Here is a 24,379-nt window from a genome sequence, read left to right on the forward strand (position 1 = left end):
GACTTATTACACAGAATCCTATAAATAATGTACACAAATATTTTGGAAAGACAATATCTAAATAAGAATTGAAAGCTGTTGGGTCTTTCTAAATTTTCTCATACTGCTTGGGTTTACCACTCTTACATATGTCCATTCAGAACATACTATTAACTTTTTTTGTCTGACCAGGATCCTACTTTTATTGTTTTTCACTACTAAACAGCTTTTTCATGCTGAAATTTTCAGAAGGAAACCATTGGAGAAATAATGAAAAATAAGGATAAATATACACAACCTACAATGACCAAGTTTCCAGAACTGAAGAGTTTTCTCTAACTTTTGGTGGACTCCATACAGCAAATGCTTAGGAATAGTATTCTTTTGTTCCCACTTTTCTCTATTCCTTGCCATGTGGTAGTCTGCTTTGACTGAAGAGGTGTAAAGGAAAGTCATCCATTGGCTTCTGGAAATTTACTTCATGATAAATTGAATCATGGGTCCTTGAGAGTATTTAGTTGGTGAGCCAAAGCCTAGGATGCTTACCTCCAAATTTAGTATTATGTGAGAAAAATAAGTGCCTATATTAAATGAGTATTTGACTGAGGGAGCATTCTGTAATAAAGCTACAAAAGTTCTAATTGATAACATGGGTTAATGATTATCATTAGTAGTATACTAACGATACTGAGATACTAAGTAGTATATTATTTTAACAAATATCTTGGGGGATAGTCTTGCAACTTTTCAGGAAACATTGAAGAGAAAAACTGTATTATGTGATAGAAAGGAGAGTATGTAAATATTTACACGTAAATTTTAAATCTATTCGTGTCAGTTGATCTGGCAGTGCTTTTTGTTCATTGTACTCTTATACTCTCTGAAATGTAAAATTTCTCTATTTTTTGTGGAGGAAGGTAAGAGTTTGCACAATACTTAATGTACTAAAAACACTACAGTCAATCAGAAGAGTACGTTCATGATTTTTTTTTCAGATTTTGCTCTTATTTGATTTCTTCTTTAATTTTATCTAAAAATTAATCATTGATTTGAGATTTATGTTTTTATTACAGTGCTTCAGTTGCCTATTGGGAAATTCAGGGACAGATCTGTGCTTTCAGAACTTATTCTGGCAACAGTGAATATGGCTAAATGCGAGGGAGTATGTGGGAAAATGCTAGAATAATGGTTAGGAGCCATTACAGTGTCGCAGCACAGTTCAATTAAAAGGTAAAAATTTATCTGAACTTGTGTAATGCATGAGGGAAATTGAAGGAAATCAGTGTAGCCTCTGATGCTTAGCCTGTGAGAAATGTGGAAACCATTCTGAAGATTTTCACTAAAGAACGATATAATTTACAGAATCATTTACAGATTACCTAGTATGTATTTTGTACTATACACAACACCATGAGAAAAGTGGTAAACAAGACAGAACTGATAAAACTCTTTATGGGAGAACATGAGAATTAAAGGGAAGAATGTCTTAGAGTATTATGATAAAAGATCTACTGGAAGTTTTCAGATTATAAATGACAACAGCTGATATTGATTGACTATTTACCACATGCCAGGCCCTATTATAAACATTTTATGTACATTTTTTCAATTAGTCATCAGAACAAACCAATGAAAGAGATGTTGTTAATATTATCACTATTTAAAAAATTATGAGCTCGAGGCATGGAGATTTTAAGTAATTTGTCAAGTTTGTAGCATGGGTCTATAGATCAAATATGCCCTCTATCTCCTTAGCTCCCACTCTTTTCTATGATGAAAATAATTTATGGCATCATTTAATGAAATGTTACATTTAAGGATGCAGCCAGGACCTTCAGGGACAAATTCCAGAAGGTATTTAGAAGTAAAAACTTTAAAATTGGGACCTCTGAGGAAGATGGTGGAGTAGAAGGATCCTAAGCTCACCTCATCCCAGAGATACACCTGAATGACACCCATATCAGTGTAAATAACCCAGAAAATGGCCCAAAGGCTGGCAAAAAAGATTCTCTACAGCTAAATGTAGAGAAGAAGCCACATCAAAAACAGTAGGAAGGGCCGAGATATGGGCTGAAACCAGATTGGCTGTCCCCATCCTGCAGGGAGCCTAGAGGGACCCCACAGGGACAGAGAAGGGAGAAAGGCAGATGCCCCACTAGGCAACTCTGGCATGGGGGACCCACACTGGGAAGATGAATCCCCACAACATTTGGTTTGAAAACCAAAGAGGCATAACTTTATGAGTTCTTATAATTAGTGGGGCTTAACACCTGGAACTTTAAAAATCAGCAGACTCCCCAAAGCCAGAGGGTGATAAGATAATGAGTCTCTGCCCTTAAAGAGATAACATAAGAAATAGCCCCACTGAGATACAGCATAGAAACAGAAGTTTGATAAATGCTCAGGATATATGGGAAATAGATGTATTTACTAATCTCAGAACATGTGCTGGAGGGGCAGGTATCTTCGGGAGACTTTTCCAAGAACAAAGGATCTGGTAGGGAACATTTCCCTCCTCTCTCTCCCAGCCTAGATACCCAGACACCTTTGAGAATCAATACAGTGCATACACTCTCACCTAGCTTTGCTAACTGTCCATGCCGTCCTGTGTGCACGTGCAGACACCTCCGGCTTGGCAATTCTCCAAAGCTGTTCAGGTCTCCTTCCACAGAAGACCTGTGCACACCTTGCTAACACAATGTGCCCTGCCTCTGCATTCTCTTATGGACCCTCCCTGTCCACCATGCCCTTGGTAGGAGTCCATCCAAAGCAATACCATAAGCATGGAAGTGTGCAAATAGCCCTGACAGAGGACAGTACCACTCCAATATGACTTCTGCCTTGGGTAGAGGGGAAGATAACTATACACACCAGTTCAACAGTAGGCCCAGCAGTGGGCTGGGGGCAGATCTGGTCTGACTATGGCCTTGCCCATGAGTGAAAGCTTCTTAGAGCACAACACTGGAAGAGTCCCTGCAGTTCCATGTAACTGGAACAGCAGCTGGTAAAGGCCAGCTCTGGTAAAGGCCAGGTGTGACCCAACTCAAGCCCAAGATGGCCCCAGACTGGTCCATGAACAACAGAGGGACCAAATCCTTTCCAGAGCTGGCAAAAGCAGCCATGCAGATGACTGGACTGAAGGCAAACGTGGCTCAACCACAACTGTAGGGTGCATGCAACAGAGAGAAGACACTCCTAAAGTGCCAAGTTCTGGTGAACAGGAGACATCGCACTGCAGCCACTACCCTCCAGAGCAGGAGCCATAGCTGACTTTCCTAACACATAGAAACAGATACAGAAAGATAGACATAATGAGTAGACAGAGGAATATGTTCCAATGTAAGAACAGGAAAGAATCACAGTAGAAAAGCTAAACAAAATGGAGAGAAGTAATAAGCCTGATATAGAATTTAAAGTAATGATCATAAAGATACTCACTAGAACTGAGAAGAGTGGAGAATCTCAGTGAGTCCCACAGCAAAACAATAGAAAACATAAAAAAAGAACCAATTAGAGATGAATAACACAACAGCCAAAATTAAAAATAGCATATAGAAAGCAGAAGAATAGGTCAGTGACCTGAATGACAGAATAATGGAAAGCAATCAAGCTGATCAGGAGAAAGAAAAAAAGGATGATAAAGAATGAGAATATTTTAAGGTAATTCAGCAACACCATCAAGCATAATAATATTTGCATATAGGGATCATAGAAGAAGAGAGATAAAGGAGCAGAAAATTTATTTGATTAAATAATAGCTGAAAAGTCCCTGAATCTGGAGAATGAAACAGATATACAGATCCAAGGCGGCACAGAGAACCCCTCAAAAATCAACCCAAGGAGGTCCACATCAAAATACATTGTAAATAAAATGGCTAAAAAGTTGTGATAAAGAGAATTTTAAATGCAGCAAGAGAAAATAAAAGTAGCTACATACAAGGAAAACCCCAGCAGGAAGTTAGCTAATTTTCCAGCAGAAGCATTAAAGGTGAGATTGGCGTGGCATGACATATTCAAAGCACTGAAAGAAAATAGGCTGCAGCCAAGAATACTCTATTCAGCAAGGCTATCATTCAGAATAGAAGGAGAGATGAAGTTTCCCAAACAAGCAAAAGTTAATTTTTTAAAAATGTTTTTATTTATATCTAGGAGAGAGAGAGAGACAGCGTGAGCAGAGGAGGGTCAGAGAGAGAGAGAGTCACAGACCGAAACAGGCTCCAGGCTCTGAGCCGGCAGTCAGCACAGAGCCCGACGCGGGGCTCGAACCCACGAACCGCGAGATCATGGCCTAAGCGAAAGTCGGAAGCTTAACCGACTAAGCCACCCAGGCGCCCCCCAAACAAGCAAAAGTTAAAGGAATTCATGACCATTAAACCATCCTTTCTAGAAATATGAAAGGGGACTTGTTGAGTGTAAAGGAAAGACCATAAGCAGGAGTAAAGAAAAGTGGGAAGCACTAAAGCAATAAAAGTACATGTATCTATAAAAATCAGTCAAGGTATTCACATGATCAAAGGATGTGAAGTATGACACCATTTACCTAAAACACGGTGGCAGAAAAGAGTAAACACTTAGTGCCTTTAGAATGGATTCAAACTTAAGCATCTATTAACTCAATATAGACTGCTATATGTATAAGAAGTTATATTCAAACCTAATGGGAACCACAAATCAAAAACTAATAATAGATATCTAAAAAATAAAAGGAAGGAATCCAACTATATCATTAAAGAAAGCGAACAAACCATGAAAAAACAGAGCAAGAGAAGAAAGGAACAGAAAAGAACTACAAAAACAACCATAAAACAAGTAATAAAATGACAATAAGCACATACCTGCTGATATTTGCTTTGAATATAAATGGACTAAATGCTTCAATCAAAAGACAGGGTGATGGGGGCGCCTGTGTGGCTCAGTTGGTTAAGTGTCTGACTTCGGCTCAGGTCATGATCTCAAGGTTCGTAGGTTCAAGCCCCGCGTCGGGTTCTGTGCTGACAGCTCAGAGCCTGGAGCCTGTTCCAGATTCTGTGTCTCCCTCTCTCTCTGACCCTCCCCTGCTCATGCTGTCTCTATATCTCAAAAATAAATAAACCATTTAAAAAAATTTTTTAAAAGACAGGATGATGGAATGAATAAAAAAGCAAGACCCATCTATAGACTGCCTACAAGAGACTCATTTCAGACCTAAAGATGCATACAGATTGAAAGTGAAGGATGGAGAAGCATTTATTATGCAAATGGAAGTGAAAAGAAAGCCTGGGAAGCAATACTTATATCAGACAAAACAGACATTAATACAAAGACTGTAACAAGATACATAGAGGAATACTACTTAATCATAAAGGGAAGAATCCAACAAGAAGGTATAACCATTGTAAATATTTAGGAAACCAGTGTGGGACCACCCAAATACATAAAGCAGCTATTAACAAACATAAAGGAAGTAGTTGATAATGATACAATAATAGTAAAGGATTTTAACACCCCACTTGTATCAACGGATAGATCCCCCAAACAGAAAATCAAATAAGGAAACAGTGGCTTTGAATGACATGTTGTATCAGATGGATATAATAGATATATCCAGAACATTCTGTCCTAAAAGAGTGGAATACACATTCCTTTCAAGTGTACATGGGACATTCTCCAGAATAGATTCTATGTGAATCCACAAAACAAGTCCCAACAGATTCAAAAAGACTGAAGTCATACATGCATCTTTTCTGACCACATCACTATGAAACTAGAAATCAACCACAAGAAAAATTCTGGAAAACCACAAATACATGGAGGCTAAATAACATGCTATTAAAGAGCGAATCAGTTGGGGTGCCTGGGTGGCTTAGTTGGTTAAGCATCCAACTCTTATTTCGGCTCAGGTCATGATCTCACAGTTCGTGAGATTGAGCCCTGAGTTGGGTTCCACACTGATAGCATGATGCCTTCTTGGGATTCTCCCTCTCCTTCTTTTCCTCTTCCCCACTCATTCTCTCTCTTTCAATATATAAATAAACATTTAAAAAGGAAGAATGGATGAATCAACCAAGATATCAAAGAGGAAATAAAATAATACACGGAGACAAATGAAAATGAAAACACAATGAATGGTCCAAAATCTTTGGGATGCGGCAAATGCTGTTCTAAGAGTGAAGTTTTATTTTTTAATATGTTTATTTATTTTTGAGAGAAAGAGGGCATGAGCAGGGAAGGTGCAAGGAGAGAGGAAGACACAGAATCTGAAGCAGGCTTCAGGCTCTGAGCTGTCAGCACAGAGCCCAAGGTGGGGCTCGAGCTCGTGAACTGCAAGAGCATGACCTCAGCTGGAGTTGGATGCTTAACTGACCCAGCTATCCAGGCACCCCTAAGTGTGAAGTTTATAGCAATACAAGTCTACCTCAAGAAGCAAGAAACATCTCAAATAAACAACCTAATCATACAAATAAAGAAGCTAGGAAGAGAAGAACAAACAAAACCCAAAACCAGTAACAGGAGGAAATAAATATTACAGCAGAAATAAATGAAATAGAACTTAAAATACAACAGATCAATGAAACCATGAGATGAATCTTTGGAAAGATCAAAAAACTATAAACTTTAGTCAGACTTATTTTTAAAAAGGAGAGAAAAGACTCACACAAAATCAGAAATGAAAGATGAGAAATAATGATCAACACCACAGAAATACAAATGATTATAAGAGAGTATTATGAAAAATTATATGCCAACAAATTGGACAAAGTAGGAGAAATGGAAAAAATTTCTAGAAACTGAAGCAGGAAGAAATAGAAAATTTTAAGAGACCAATTACAAGAGAGAGCAATGAAATATAATCAGTAATCAAAAACTCCCACAAAACACAAGTCCAGGACCAGATATCTGGCTTCACAGGCAAATTCTACCACATATTTAAAGAAAAGTTAGTACATTTTCTTTTCAAACTATTCCAAGAAATAGTTGGAATAGTTTCATTCTTCCTAATTCATTCTACAAGTCTAACATAACACTGATATGTAAGCCAGATAAAGACACTGCAGAAAAAGAGAACTATAGGTTAATATCTCTGATGAGTATAGATGCAGAAATGCTCAACAAAATATTAGTAAACAATCCAACAATACATAAAAAAAATCATTCACCATGATCAAGTGGGATTTATTCCTGGAATGCAAGGTGGTTCAGTATTCACAAATCAACCATCATGATACATCATAACAACAAGAGAAAAGATAAAAATCATATGATCATTTCAACATGGAGAAAAAGCATTTGACAAGTTACAACATGAATTCAGGATAAACACCCTCGATAAAGTAACAGTTAACTACAAATCTGTAGTAATCAAATACTACAAATCAAACACTGCTGTAGTAATCAAATACACTATATATCTATTGTAATCAAAATAGTATGGTACTGGCACAAGAATAGAAACATAGATCAATAGAACAGAATAGAGATCTTAGAAATAGATCCATGATTATATGATCAGTTAATGTATGGTAAAGGATGCAAGAATATTCAATGGAAAAGTACAGTCTCTTTAACAAGTGGGGTTATGAAAATTGGACAGCTATAGCAAAAATAATAATGAAATTTTCTTACAACGTATACAAAAATACACTCAAAATAGATTAAAGACCTAAATGTGAAATCTGAAACCATAAAAATACTAGAAGAGAGGACAGGCAATAATTTCTCTTACATTGGCTGTAACAGCATCTTTCTAGATATGTCCCCTGAGGCAAGGGAAACAAGAGCAAACATAAACTATTGGGACTACATCAAAATAAAAAGCTTCTGCACAGCAAAGGAAACAATCAATAAAATAAAACAACAACAACAAAAACAACCCATTGAATTGAAGAAGACATTTACAAATGATATATCCAACAAAAGGTAAGTATCCAAAATATAAAGAACTTATACAATTCAATACAAAAAAAACAAGTAACCCAATTTAAAAATGGGGAGAAGACATAAACAGACATTTTTTCAAAGAAGGTATACAGATCACCAATGGACACATGAAAAGATGCTCAACATCACTCATCACCAGGGAAAATAAATGCAAATTGAAACCACAGTGAGATATCATTCATAATGATCAGAACGGATACAGTGAATAGCACAAGAAACAACAGGTGTTGGTGAGGATGTGGAAAAAGAGGGACTCTCATGCATGCACCATGCAAACTGGTGCAGCAACTATGGAAAACAGTATGGAGTTTCCTCAAAAAGTTAAAAATAGAAGTCCTATATGATCCAGTAAACCCGCTACTGGGTATTTACCCAGAGAATAAAAAACCACTAATCTGAAAAACTTTATGAACCTCTATTATTTATAATAGCTAAAATATAAAAGCAACTCAAGTGTCTATAGATAGATAAAAAAAGAGGTGATATGTATATACAGTGGAATATTACTCAGCCATAAAAAGAATGAAATATTGCTATTTGCAACAACATTGATGGATATAGAAGGTGTAATACTAAGTGAAATAAGTCAGTCAGAGAAAGACAAACACCATGATTTCACTCATATGTGGAACTTAAGAAACAAAACAAATAAAGAAAAAAGAGACCAAACACACACACACACACACACGCGCACACACACACACACACACACATAAACTTAGACTCTTAACTCTAAAGAACAAACTGATAATCTTAACAGGGGAGGTAAGTGGGAATAAGGGGTGAGATAAATGAAGGCAATTAAGAGTACATTTATCATGGGTGGCTCAGTCCAATAAGCATCTGACTCTTAGTTTTGGCCCAGGTCATGATCTTGCAGTTCATGGGTTCAAGCCCTGCAAAGAAATGTTCACTGACAGCGCCAAGCCTGCTTGGGATTCTCTCTCCCTTCCTCTCTGTGTATCTCCCCTTCACTCTCTCCACAATGAGGGGGGCCTCATTCTCTCAAAATAAATACACTTTTTTTTCAAAAGTATACTTATGGTGAACACTGAATAATATATAGATTTGTTGAATCAGTATTTCTGAAACTAATAAAACTGTATCTTAATTATTCTAGAATTAAAAAAATTTTTTAAACCCTTTAAAATTGACAGATGCATTAACCTTTCTTTTTGGAGGCACCCAGGAGAGATAACAACTGAACTGAATTACTGCAATATTTGAAATATTTCAGGTAAAGAAATAAACCTGTAGGCAAACTCTATGGAAAATTTTCATTTAGGATATAGGAAGAAAGGGAGAAAGAACTTAGGCAGTAGATTTTCATTAAGAGATGAAGATGATATGAAGATGGGAGTTTATTTTTGCGTCTGCCTTGGGGGATGTACAATCCTTAGAGTGAATTGTAAACTTGATTAGATATTGAGTCCCTAAAGAACTAAAGAGAGATTGTGGTCCCAAGTGTAACTATAATCAATCCCCTTATTTCTCTTTTGTACATAGACTCTGGTCCTTGGGGAAGAGACTGAACAAACGTCTACCCTGTTTATAATCAGGTGCACTTTATCATTAGGCTCACATTCAGTCTTCTGTCTCCTTAATCATTAAGTAACAGATGTGATGACAATACAGAGGGTTTTTTCTCTGCTGCTTGAGCAGACTTAAAATTTTCTCAGAAATTATGATATATAGTCCAGAAATATTTGAAGGGCATATCTGAAATTAAGTCTGGACTAAATCCTTTTAGAATTAAAGGAACCAAGGCCTCAGAGCCTGAAGCTTCCTTTTCAGGACTACAGGGTAAATATCAGGGATAAGGAAGCACTGAGGTTTTCTGACCTAAGGAAGGTGAGTGGGTTTCTGAATTCTGTTGGTATCAACGTCCTTCTTGATTTGAGATGAAAGTCAAAAAATGTCAGATAAGCCACTTTCCCCCACATTTTGTGTAGTCCTAAGACTCAAGTAAAACTGACAGGAGAATATGTTTCAGGGGAATAAGAATGTTCAGAGGTCAGAAGGTGCAGGGGGTGTAGTATCTCAGTCAGTTCCTTCTCCATGGGTGGAGCCCTCAATGTTATAGGTTTATGACTCTTTCTCTGTGACATGGGGCAGTAACTCAGCCTCCCCCAGACTCTGATCCCTTAGTGTTGGATTAGGAACGATATTCATGGTTCCCAATCCACCACGTCTAATCTGGCCCATTAGAGGTCAGCTTCAGGTTGTTAGGGTCTCTGCCTCCAATTTTCTCGTGAGGAAAAGGTTCAAGTGCATGAAGAAATAGTGAGATGGCAGAAGGATGATCCTGTATGGGCCTTGCTTCTTCTTACTTACCCTTGGTTTTCCATAAGTCACATTGACATATGGCAGCACTGGTTTTCCCTCTTCAGGCAAAGTTTGTGATGCCTTTGCTAAATTTAGCTTATTAAGACTGTAGTAAGAGAAAGTCCCTGTCATTTAGTCTCTCGTTAATGGAAAAGGCAGATTCTATGGGTCCAGGTTGGGCCGGTCTTAGACATTCCCAGTGTCCACGCTCTCTTTGTAGGATGAGATCTTGCATGAAGAGCTGTTTTTCTGAGTTTTCTCATGTGTTCACAGATCCCTTTAGAGAAGAATGACTCCTGGAAATGCCTCTTCTGTGACTGAATTCATTCTGCTGGGACTAACAGACCTATCAGGTCTCCAGCTCCCCCTGTTCTGCCTGTTTCTAGTCATGTATGTGGTCACTGTGTTGGGAAATTTGGGCTTGATAATTTTAATCGGGCTGAATTCGTACCTACACACCACCATGTACTTCTTCCTCTTCAATTTGTCCTTCATAGACCTCTGCTATTCTTCAGTATTTACACCAAAAATGCTGATGAATTTCCTATCAAAGAAAAATATTATCTCCTATATGGGATGCATGACCCAGCTTTACTTTTTCTGTTTTTTTGTGATTTCTGAATGCTATGTGCTGACATCAATGGCCTATGATCGCTATGTGGCCATCTGCAACCCACTTTTGTATAATGTTGTCATGTCCCCTAGAGTGTGTTCCAGCCTTATGCTTGGTTCATATTTGATGGCATTTTCGGGTGCCATGGCCCACACGGGATGCATGCTGAGACTGACCTTCTGTGATGCAAATACCATCAACCATTATTTGTGTGACATCCTCCCCGTGCTCCAGCTCTCCTGCACAAGCACCTACGTGAATGAGCTGGTGGTTTTCGTCGTGGTGGGCATCAACATCATTGTGCCCAGTGTCACCATCTTTGTGTCTTATGGTTTCATCCTCTCCAGCATCCTCCGCATCAGCTCGACCGAGGGCAGGTCCAAAGCCTTCAGTACCTGTAGTTCCCACATAATTGCTGTTTCCTTGTTCTTTGGATCAGGTGCAATTATGTATCTTAAACCATCTTCTGCTGGGTCTATGAATGAGGGGAAAATCTATTCTGTCTTTTATACCAATGTGGTTCCCATGATGAACCCCTTAATCTATAGTTTGAGGAACAAAGATGTTAAAATCGCTCTGAGAAGAACCCTGAGTAGGAAAGGGTTTTGATCAGAAAACTATGTGAGTAAGGTAGGGACATTGCATGTGTTTATTTCAATATTTTTAGTGGAAGTCTTATCCTATTTCTCATTGTGATGAAGGAAATGTGTCTTCTCTCAATCTGTTTCTATTTTTTTTTTAAGTTTGGTCTGATTCCTTTGATCACTATTTTTCAAATTTTGCTCCTTTTCCTCCCTTTTCCTATTTAAAAATCACATTAAGGAAGATATTTATCTGTTTTTTAAAATGGCATTAATGGATTTTTTTCTGGAAAAAGATGAATGGCTTAACAAATGATCAATAAAAAGACAAGTGTTACCTTGTACATTGGAGGATTTCTTAATTGCCTCTTGTAATGTACCTTTGGAAGCATGAACTAGATAATATGTCTGCATTCCTTTCTTTCCATTCTACTGTGGGAAGGAATATTACTCCTTCAAATACTAGTGTCTCACAATTATAGCAGATTCCATAACAACTGTCAGTTTTACTCCACTTTGCAGCTGCAAACCCTACACATTAAACTTCGTTTAGTAGAGATTTCATATTTACTTCTCCAGGCTCAAAGTCACACATAATACATTGTCAATATATATTGTGGCAGTGAGTACTTAAAGTCACATAGCTTCTTCAAGAAGTCTAGAATAGTCTATTAGCTACTTGATTTCAAGTCAACTACATTTTCTAGTGTACTTTCTAATTCATTTTATTTTAATTTTAGTAAACATGAAATATGAAAAAAATTTCTATTTTGAATGCTGACATTTTTGCAAGAAAAAAATGTGAAATGTTTTCAGAGTCTTCTAATTCAAAGAACAAGACACAGGAGGAAAGATTTTCCAGGAACAGGCCATTAGTCTATGACCCAAAGGGATATATGGCCAATAAATCAGAGGTCCCTCAGTAAGGAATGGGTAATAAGATTTTAGAAACTGTATTTTATTCTCAATTTTAACCTGCTCCATAGAATACTATAATTATCCTTCACTTTCCATGAAGTTTTTTTTTTTAAATTTTTTAATGTTTTATTTATTTCTAGGAGAGAGAGAGAGAGACAGCGTGAGCAGGGGAGGGTCAGAGAGAGAGGGAGTCACAGACTCTGAAACAGACTCCAGGCTCTGACCTGGCAGTCAGCACAGAGCCCGATGCGGGGCTCAAACCCACGAACCACGAGATCATGACCTAAGCGAAAGTCAGACGCTTAACTGACTAAGCCACCCAGGCGCCCCTCCATGAAGTTTTTATTAAAACTTATAATATACAATGACCCATATTAATAGTGGTCTTGGGGGATGCCTGGGTGGCTCAGTCGGTTGAGCCTCAGACTTCAGCTCAGGTCATGATCTCATGGTTCTGGGGCAGTTTGTGGGTTTGAGCCCCGCGTCGGGCTCTATGCTGACAGCTAGCTCAGAGCCTGGAGCCTGCTTCAGATTCTGTGTCTCCCTCTCTGACCCTATCCTGCTCATGCTGTCTCTCTCTCTCAGAAATAAATTTTTAAAAATTTTTAAAAATTAAAAAAGAAATAGTGGTTTTGGCAATGAAGAACCATATCTATGGTCACATTTGTAGAGAACCAGGTAGAGTAAGGATAGCATCTTAAGGAGATGAAATAATGAGCTGTGATAAAAAAAAAATCACATTGGGAAGAAGGAATAGAAAGTAAAATAATGAAAAAGGAACATTTTCTGTGGCTCTCTTCTTTTGGGAAGGCTCTAAAAATAGTATGTAGATGACAGGATTTCTCTGGATAGAATAAAAGTTTTAAGTTATTTGATATTTAAAAAGTTAAATTCATAGGACTAGTGGACCTGGGAACAATAAAATCACCCCTGCTTTTGGTGGTTTCCTATGTTACTCCCATATGGATTTTGAAGTACGGAAACCTCAAGCTGGAAGAACAATGGCAATTTGAAAGAACTATTTGGTCGATGGCCATACCACCCTGAATGCGCCCAGTCTTTTCTGAAAGAGCTATTTGGTGAATAAATGATATGGTGAGAGTGTCTTTCTGTAATTGGATGTTGGATTGTTTTTCTTTTGAGAAAATTGGCAAATTGGTGATCACTGAAAAATCCTTTATATGTTGTGTGAAGTGACAATTTAAATATGGTTAACATAAATTTAAAAGGGGCGCCTGTGTGGCTCAGTGGATAAAGCATCTGACTTCAGCTCAGGGCATGATCTTGCAGTTTGTGAGTTCAAGTGCTGGCAGCTCAGAGCCTGGAGCCTACTTGGGATTGTCTTCCTCTCTCTCTGTCCCTCCTTGCTCATGCTCTGTCTCTCTCTCTGTCTCCCAATAATAAGTAAACATTAAAAATTTTTAAATATAAATTTAATAACATTTACTATTTTACTGTTTTTCCAATCTCCACTCAATATTTAGGGTTTAAAAGTTAGCATACCTAGATCATTGGCTTGTTTGTTTTTGAGACATTTGGCATTGCTTAATCCTTGACATATGGTTTTAAATGACCACTCATTTCCCATCTTCTGACCCCAATATTAATGCACCTGATTTTCACTAAGTATTTATATAAAATATGGGGTCTTGAGTGGAGTTTTCATTTTGGTTTTGTTTTACTGTTTTGATAACATTGTTTTCCGTATTGGAAGAAAAGTTTTTGGATGTGGTATTTGGGGTCCTTTGAAGACATTGAAGAGTGCATTCACTCTTCATGCATCTTATTCCTATTTGAGGTGGCCTAAAGAGTGGATTTAAAAGTCATCAATCTTTCATTTTATGAGACTCAAGTACAAATGACTTCTGTTTCAATTTCAGGAAAAAAAATCCTTTCTTTAAAATTAGATACCATTCTTTCAGATTATTTTGGAAATGATTAGTAAGAAACACATATACAAAGATGTTGTAAAATCTAAGGTGGTAAAATTTTAATAGAGGCAATTTAGTTTTTTAGATACTGCATTTAAGTACTATGAAAAACTATTGGACTTCTTTCAAAGGGAGGAATATATCAGAGGAAACAAGTTGGGTGTTTTACATACATAGGATTGGGTTTGTAGTTTTTTATTCTGTTTGTTATATGAAACGTGATAAAAGGAGTTTTGAAAGACAGGATACTTCTACTGAAGTTGTCACAACTGAGAGCCAAGTAAGTTAACCTTTAGATTCATCTCTGCCTGTGTATCAGGAAGGAGATTTTTCTAATTTAGTGTGAAAGTTTGGACTTCCCAAGCTATAATGTATATAAATGGTCCTCTTAGTTAAACCATGAAGAACATTTTCTGATTACATGCTAAATTTGTTTCCTGTAAATTTTCTGTAAGTGACGGTCTGTTGTCACTCAAGATTAGGTTTGGAATGAGCATGACTAGGGTGTGCTGTGGTTAAGAACTGATGAAAATCAGAAATTAAAGGGCTTTTGAGTTCTATATCCCTTTAATTCCTGAACCCCACTTTGTGGAACTCCACTCTTTTTTATACTGCCTCCCTAAACACACACATACACACCCTCACATGTGCACTCAGTGTATTCAAACCTTATAGTTTATGAGGTTTCTGCCTAACATCTATTGCATGGCATATGACCCACTTATAATCTTTGCAAGAACATTCAGGTACATGGTTTCTGCTTATGGCTCCAGAGAGGCAGGGATGAGTAGGAAATACTGCTGCATCCTGCAAAAGGAAATGATTATTGCTTCAATTATTCATTTAATTATGTAAAAACAACAACAGCAAACACTTTGATACCTGCTACATGTCTGGCAACTTGTGCAATGTGCAATATGTCACAAATGTGAATAAGATAGAAAGATAGATTTTTCATATAACAACATAGTGGCATTACATGCTACATATAGAATCTAAAATCAGTCTTTAAAAAATATTTTTATGTTATATTTACTTCTGAGAGAGAGAGAGAGAGTGCAAAAACAAGGAAGAGTCAGAGAGAGAGGGAGACACAGAATCCGAAACAGGCTCCAGGCTCTGAGCTAGCTGTTAGCACGGAGCCTGACGCGGGGCTCGAACCCACGAACCGCGAGATCATGACTTGAGCTGAAGTCGGACACTTAACCGACTGAGCCACCCAGGTGCCCCTAAAATTGATTGTGGTGAATCTGTGTCTGTGTTGGGGACAGCCATGGTATTTTTCTGTAAGTCTGATGCAGTTGGTTTTTCTCTCTAGCATTGGGATATTCCACTGGTTATTCAGTTGAGCACCAGGTGAAATAGTAGATGAAATACCAGGGCTCTGTGGTAAAATAAAGATGTATATTTGAACATTAAAATCACTTTCAGTGTGGGGAAGTTTTACATTCTGAGGCAGAGACTCCCATCTTCAGAGTGGGGGAAGACTGGTTGAATTCCTTGAGATGCTTAAAGTCTCTCTATGACATAAAGTTGAATAAACACACTTCAAATATAAATATAATGTGCAGGGTGTTATGATTGTTCTTAGAAGTAGAGCTCCTGTTTTCTTCATGCTGTTACATCTGTCTGTCTGTCTATGTGCTCCTTAGGGAAGAGCTAAGAGGTCAATAGGGAAGGGGATCCAATTTCCATCTCATAGATGATGAAACTGATTCTCAGAGATTTCATGACTTGTTCTGAATCACAATTTGTTCTGAATCACAATGGTCGAAGTTGAGTCGAGGACCTTGGTGTTTTGATTCTAAATCTACCAGCATCTTAAATTACATAAAACTTACCATTCTTCTAAAACCAGTAAAACAGAAACAGTGGTTTTAGTTAACTACAATGTCTCAGAACACAAATAACAGCAAACTCAAAGATGAAAATATCCACAAAGTGTCCTGAAAGACATTTCATTGACAATCCAGGTTGGTTCAACAGAAGAAACCAATAGAGGTCAAATAACGCTTACAAAGTAATCCGTCTGGAGTCCAGGGCAGAAACAATCTCTTCACCACACTTGAAGGATTTCCACTAGTGTCTGAAGGAAAAGGAAGGTCTATGGACAATCCCATTGTATAGGTTTGGAGAAAGTATCTTGTCATTATATTTAGGGTAATGGTAATGAAGGTATAGTTCCCATTCCATATTATGATTTCATTTTCTTAACCTTTTCTACTTTTTCATGCAGTCTTTTTATTTTTATTTTTAAAGAACTTCTTCAGACATTATTTTTAAATTTTTAAAAATGATTTTTATATTTTCTGAAAGAAAGAGATAGCATGAACAGGGGAGAGTCAGAGAGAGAGGGAGACACAGAATCTGAAACAGGCTCCAGGCTCTGAGCCTGTCAGCACAGAGCCCGATGCGGGGCTTGAACCCACAAATTGTGAGATCATGACCTGAGCCTAAGTCAGATGCTTAATCAAATGAGCCACCCAGGCACCCCCAGACATTGTTTTTAGTAGCTCTGTAATGAAAGTAATTTGGGAATATAGAAATATGGAAATATTTAGGCATAGAGAAAATGAAGAAAAGACACAAACAGGCAAATCACAGGAAAGCAAATTGGGAAGGTTTACAAATTTATGAATGAATGCTCAAACCCATTAATTTTAAGTGGGATACAATTTAGAAATGCGAGAGAAGGAATATGGTTTCATAAATTACCTGTGGGAATATGAATTGCAATAGTTTTTGAGAAATCCAATATGTAAACATACATATTAAAATGAAAGGCAGTATTTTGAGAACTTATCTCATTGAAATAAAGTTACTCTCATATAAACATATATGCATAATAGTGATAGCATTGATCTTATAGGGAAAAACTGGAAGATAGTGAATTTCCACCACTATGGAGCAGGTGGTTGAGTTTTGATATATCTACAGCATACACTAAAGTGATTTAAATGAAATGTTTTTAAATGCCAAAAGCAATAGGTCAACAAAATGTTTCCTTGTAAATACAGGACATAGCTCTTATGAATGCAGATAAAATGGTGAACAGTATTTATTGTTGTGCTGTCCCACTGTGACAAGCCCCTTCTCCTCTTTTTGAATGGACTTCTAGTACATTTAAAGGCCAGTGCTTTATTTTCCTTTTTTGTTTTTCTTTTTTCATCCTTTGGGAGCCAGGCATTAAAAACTAGAAGTTAAAATAAAACTTAGGTTTTTCTTCTTTATCTTTTAATATATAATTTATTGTAAAATTGGCTAACATCCAGTGTGTAAAGTGTGCTCTTGGTTTTGGGGGTAGATTCCCATAAAACCCAGGACTTTCAAAAGCAATTGTATGCACAAGAGAAATTAGAAAGTCACTGCATGTGTACAGGGAGAAGTGCAAGGTCTGAAAAACCTAAAAAGCCATTAACACCTCAGACTGATCCTTGGAACAGATACACTCTACCACAATATAAATAAATAAATAAATAAATAAATAAATAAATAAATAAAAACATTAAACCCTGGTGAGGGGAGAAGATTTGATTTCTAGAGTCACCATAGTATTAGATTCATATATTTAGATTTCAACAGGAAATCACAAGACATACAATGAAACAGAAAGTATGGGTTCTTCAAAGGAAAAAAGAAATCAATAGAAACTGCCTCTGAAAAAGATGTCATGGCATATCTCCTAGACAAAGACTTTAAAATAATTGTTTAAAGAGGCTGAAATATCTAAAGGAAGATGTGTAGAGAGTCAATTTAACAATTTATAACCATAATGAAAATATCAATAAAGAAATAGAAAATCTAAAAGGGAGCCAAAAAAGAAATTTTGAAGCGAAAATCTCAATACTGCAATGGAAAATTCGGTAGAAAGGTGCCTGGGTGGCTCAGTCAGTTGAGTGTCTGACTTTTGATTTTGGCTCAGATCATGATCTCATGGTTCAAAGGGATCGAGCCACACGTTGGACACACACCTAGATACAGCTAATATCATATTCACCGGTGAAAAACTGAAAGCTTTCACCCAAAGATGAGGAACAGAATAAGTTTGTGAACAAGATAAGGATGCTCATTCACACCACTTTTATTCAATATCTACTGAAAGTCCTAGCATTAGCAATCAGACAAGAAAAAGGAATAAAAGGCATCCAAATTGGTATGGAAGAAGCAAAACTTTCACTATTTGCAGATAACATGATACTCTGTAGAAAACCCAAAACACTCCACCAAATAACTACTGGAACTAATAAATGAATTCAGTAAGGTTGCAGGATACAAAATCAATGTACAGAAACCTGTTGCATATCTATACACTACTAATGAAGCAACAGAAAGAGAAACTAAGAAAGCAATGCCATTTACAATGACCAAAAATAATAAAGTATCTAGGAATAAAGTTAACAAAGGAGGTGAAAGGCCTATACTCTGAGGACTTTAGAAAGTTAATGAAAGAAATTGAAGATGACACAAATAAATAGAAAGATATTCCATACTCATGGATTGGAAGAAAAATATTTTTTAAATTAGTGTTTTTATTTAGTTTTGAAACAGAGAGAGACTGAGCATGAGCGGGGAAAGGGCAGAGAGAGAGAGGGAGACACAGATTTGGAAGCAGTCTCCAGGCTCTGAGCTGTCAGCACAGAGCCCGATGTGGGGTTCGAACTCACAGACAGTGAGATCATGACCTGAGCTGAAGTCAGACGCTTAGCCAACTGAGCCATCCAGGTGCCCCAGAAGAAAAATATTCTTAAAATGTCCATTCTGCTGAAAAAATCTACACATTTAATGCAATCCTATCAAAATACCAATAGCACTTATCACAGCACTAGGGCAAATAATCCTAAAGTTGGCAGGGAACCATAAAAGACCCCAAAAAGCCAAAAACAGTCTTGAAAAAGAAAAACAAATCTGGAGGTATCACAATTCCAGATTTCGAATTATACTACAAAGCTATAGTAATTAAAACAGTATGGTACTAGTAAAAAAATAGACATGTAGATCAATGGAAGAGGATAGAAAACCAATGATTGGTTTGTTTGTATGGTCAGTTACCCTTTGACAAAAGAGGCAAGAGTACGCAATGGGAAATAGATAGTCTTCAACAAATGGTGTTGGGAAAACTGGACAGCTACATGCAAATGAATGAAACTGGACTACTTTCTTATCTCATACACAAAAATAAACTCAAAATGCATTAGAGACCTAAATCTGAGACCTGAAACCATAAAAAATGCTAGAAGAGAGCACAGGCAATAATTTCTCTGACATTGGCCATAACAACATCATTCTAGATGTCTCATGAGGCAAGGAAACAAAAACAGAAATAAACTATTAGGACTTCGTCAAAATAAAAAGCTTCTGCACAGTGAAGGAAACAATCAACAAAACAAAAAGACAATTTACTGAATGGGAGAAGGTATTTGCAAGTGACATATTTGATAAAGGGTTAGTATCCAAGATAGATTAAGAACTTTTCAAATTCAACACTCAAAAACCAAATAACCCAGTTAAAAAATGGTCAGAAGAAGACATGAACAGACATTTCTCCAAAGAAGAAATACAGATGGCCAACAGACACAAGAAAAGATGCTCACCATCACTCATCATCAGGGAAATGCAAATCAAAATCACAATGAGATATCACCTCACATCTGTCAGAATAGCTAAAATTAAAAAAAAAAAAACATGAGAGAGCAAGTGTTGGCAAAGATGTAGATCAAAAGGAATCCTCTTGCACTGTTAGTGGAAATGCAAACTGGTGCAGCCACTGTGGAAAACAGTGTGGAAGTTCCCCCAAAAAGTTAAAAATAGAACTATCACATGATCCAGTAATTCTACTACTGGGTATTTACTCAAAGAATACAAAAATACTAATTTGAAAGATATATACACCCCCATGTTTATTGTAGTATCATCTAAAATAGCCAAATTATGGAAGCAGCCCAAGTGTCCTTCAGCAGATAATGGTTAAAGAAGATGTTGTGTGTATATACAATAGAATGTTATTCAGCCCCCCCCAAAAAATGAAATCTTGCCATTTGCACCAACATGGATGAAAGGAGCGATTATGATGTTAAGGGAAATAAGTCAGTCAGAGAACGACAAATGCCATATGGTTTCATTCACATGTAGAATTTAAGAAACAAAACAAAGAAAGAAAGAGCGAGAGTGAGACAAACCAAGAAACAGACTCTTAACTATAGAGAATGGAGGGAGATGGGGCAGAGGATGGGTGAAATAGGTGAAGGAGATTAAAGAGTACACTTATCATGATGAGCACTGAGTAATGTACAGAGGTGTTGAATCACTGTATTGTACACCTGAAACTAGTATAACATTGTATGTTAACTATGCTGGAATTAAATTTTTAAACTTAATTTTAAAAAGTTTACAGAAACAAAGAAACCATACTTAATGGAAGATTCAGTAGAGCAAGAAGATGTAACAGTTATAAACAGTTACAAGCCTAGTAATGGACCATGAAAATATATGCAATACAAACTGGTAGAACTGGCCACTAAAATAGACAAATTTAATAATAGTTGAATTCTTAATAATAGAACAACGAGACATAAGATAAAGAAGGAAATGGAGAACTTGGATAACATAATAAACCAAGTAGACTTATCAGACATATATAAAACATAGACCCAACAACAGCAGAATACACACTTCCTCAAGTGCACATGAGATATTTTCCAGAATAGACCATATGTTAGGCTACAAATTGAATCTCAGTAGAAAAGATAAATATCATAGAAGGTATCTCCTCTGACTACATGGAATAAAGTTAGAAATCAGTAACAGAAGGAAAATAGGAAAATACACAAATTTGTTGAAATCAAACAATACTCTCTTAAAGAAACCAATAGATCAAAGAACAAATCACATGGAATTTGAAAAATGTTTGTTTTTTTAATTTAATTTAAGTTAGTTAACATACTGTACAATATTAGTTTAAAGAGTAGACTTCAGTGATTCATCACTTACATACAACACCCAGTGTTCATCACATCAAGTGCCTTCCTTAATACCCATCACGCATCTACTGCATCCCCCTACCCAGCTCCCTCCATCAACCTTCAGTTTGTTTTCTATCGTTAAGAGTCTCTTGTGATTTCTTACCTTCTATTCTCTTTAAATATGAGTGAAAACAAAGCCACAACATACCAAAACTTATGGCATGCAGCAAAAGCAGTGGTAAGGGGGACATTTGTAGTAAGCTTATGTTAAAAAGACAAGAAAGATCTCAAATCAATGACCTTACTTTACAACTTAAGGAAGTAGGAAAACAAGAGCAAACTAAACACAAATCTAGCAGGAGAAATGAAATAAAGATTAGAGCAGAGATAAATAAAACAGAATAGAAAAACAAGAGAGAAAGTCATTAAGGCCAAAAGTTGTTTCTCTGGAAACATCAACAAAACTGACAAAACTGTAGTTAGTTCGACTAAGAAAAAAGATAGTAGACTCAAATAAATCTATCAGAACAAGATACTGTGGATAAGAACAAAGTGATCATGAATAAGATTTTCTGACTCAATAAATAAGATGAATAAAATAAAATAAAATAAAATAATAAAATGTCTACCTTATTTCTGCTGGGAAGAGATTTTCCACTACTTCTCAGCTTTCTTCTCCATATCACTTTCCTCATTGCCCCATAATAGATACCTATAATTTGTTGGAGGGACTGAAGTAAGGAGTTGGACTGTACTTTTTCCTCATTTCCTTTACATTTTATATCTATAAATCACATTAAATGCAGAATGGAACTACCACAGTTGCTTGCTTATAGAATATCCAAGGGAGCTAAGGTTTATAGTTGAGCAGATTTCAATTTAAATAATTTATGATGAAAAGATGTTACAGGGCAAGTTTTTCAGAGTTGACCAACTATATCCACTAACTTTATCACCCAGTTTTACCTTACACTTTTAATGTGGATCTGTGTTAAAATCTTCACTCACAATGAGAGAAATTCAGATACTGATTGGACATTTAATACTATAAGGCATTAATATTTTTATTAAAGTGTAAAATAGTATTATTATGACTCTAATAAATATTTATCTTTTGGAAATGAGTACTAAAATATGATATCTGGGATTTTCTCCAAAATAGCACAGTTGTGTGTGAGGGTAGGGGTGTTTAATAATGGTGGTAGAAATAAACAGGACTGACTATGATTTAATATTTTTTAACTTGTTAATGAGTTCAGGATAGTAAACTGTAATATACTCTCAACTCTTGTATACGTATGACATTTTTCATAAAAAATTTAAAATCTTTTAAAGTGTCAAAGAAAAAATCAGAAATGATGACATGGATATTACTACTACTTCTATTGAAATAAAAAGCATTATAACAGAAAACTGTGAACAATTATATGCCAACTAATTGGATAACAAAAATGAAATGGAAAAATTCCTGAAAATTGAAAACCGGCCACGACTAAATGATGAAGAACTAGAAAATCTGAGGAGACATAACTGATAAGGATATTGAATCAGTAGTTAAAAATATCCCACTAAAGAAAAGTCCTAGACCTCATAGCTTCACTGGCCGATTCTACCAAACATGTAAGGAAGAACTAACACGAGTCCTTCTCAAGCTTTTTCAAAAACTGAAGAGTATGGCACATTTCTCAACTCAGTCTTTATGACCACCATTACCCCAATACCAAAGGCAAATAGACACATTACAAGAAATGAAATCTACAGACCAATATCCTTAAAGAACATTAATGCAAACATCAACAAAATCCTAACGAATCAAATTCAGCATCATGTTTAAAGGATTATACACCATGACAAAGTAGGATTATTCCTGAGATGCAAAGGTGGTTCATCAGATGAAAGCAAATCAAAGTGACATATCAGATTAATAAAATGAAGGAAATACACACGCGTGTGCGCTTGCACATACACACACGCGTACGCACACAGTCATGACAATTGATTCAGAAAAAACTGGAGCAAATTCAAAATTCTTTCATGATAAAATTTTTCAACAAATTAAGACTAGAAGGAAACTATCTCAACAGAACAAAAGCTGTATTTAAAAAAAACCCCAGGGAACATTATACTCAATGGTGAAATCTGGGAGCTTTTTCTTAAAGTTCAGGGTCAAGGGAAGAACACGTACTCTCACAGATTCTATTCAACACAGCACTGGAATTTCTAGGCAGGATATTAGGCAAGAAATAGAAATGAAAAGTATTCAAGTTGAAAAGAAGGAAAATTATCTCTCTTCACAAATGTTAGGATCTTATATTGTACAGCATTCTAAAGAGTACACACACACACACACACACACACACTTAAAACCACAAGTGAACTTAGGAAGGAGCAGGATGCAAAGTTAACAGACAAAAATCATAAAGTTGGCTTTATATACAATAACAATGAAAAATCCTTAAGTGCAATTAAGAGAACAGTTCCATTTAAAGCAGCATCAAATAGAATCAAATACTTAACCAAGGAGAAAAAGGCTTGTAAAATGAAACTAAAAAACATTGCTAAAAGAAAATAGAGAAGACATAAATAAATGGATTGGAAAACTTAATATTGTTAACAAAAATACTACCAGGGGTGCTGAGTGGCTCAGTTGTTTGAGCATCCAAACTTGATTTCAGCGCAGGTCATGATCCCAGGATCTTGGGATTGAGCCCCAAGTGAGGCTCCATGCTGGAGCCTGCCTAAAATTTTTGCTCTCTCTCCCTTTCTTTTCACTTTCACTCACTCACTTTCTCTCTAAAAAAGAAAAAAATTAAAAAACAGATATTAATACTGCCCAGAGTGATTTATGGATTCAACACAATCCAAATAAAAATTCCAATGTCTTTTTTTTTTTTTGCAGAAATAGAAGGCCTCATCCAAAAGTCATATGGAAACACAAGGGACCCTAATATCCAAAACCATCCTGAAAAAGAGTAAAGCAGCAAGACTCACACTTCCTGTTACAAAACTTACTACAGAGCTACAGTAACCAAGAGAGTGGGGTATTGGCATAAAGGTAAACAGAAAGACCAATGGAATAAATGAGAAAACTCAGATATAAATTTTTGCATAAAATGGAAGATTTTCTTGGATATGGCACCAAAAGCAAAGGCAACA

The 24,379-nt window shown here is 36.4% G+C and overlaps 1 protein-coding gene across 1 annotated transcript; it reads left to right on the forward strand.

Annotated features, from left to right (window-relative positions):
* The first annotated feature begins 10,510 nt into the window (after positions 1 to 10,510).
* On the forward strand, positions 10,511 to 11,443 carry LOC144225341 (olfactory receptor 8B3-like). Its single transcript, XM_077756502.1, has one exon. It carries the CDS (start codon positions 10,511 to 10,513, stop codon positions 11,441 to 11,443), a length of 933 nt encoding a protein of 310 aa, XP_077612628.1.
* The last annotated feature ends 12,936 nt before the right edge of the window (positions 11,444 to 24,379 follow it).

This window comes from Crocuta crocuta, unplaced genomic scaffold (assembly GCF_008692635.1).
Source record: "Crocuta crocuta isolate KB4526 unplaced genomic scaffold, BGI_CrCroc_1.0 scaffold172, whole genome shotgun sequence".
Taxonomy (NCBI): domain Eukaryota; kingdom Metazoa; phylum Chordata; class Mammalia; order Carnivora; family Hyaenidae; genus Crocuta; species Crocuta crocuta.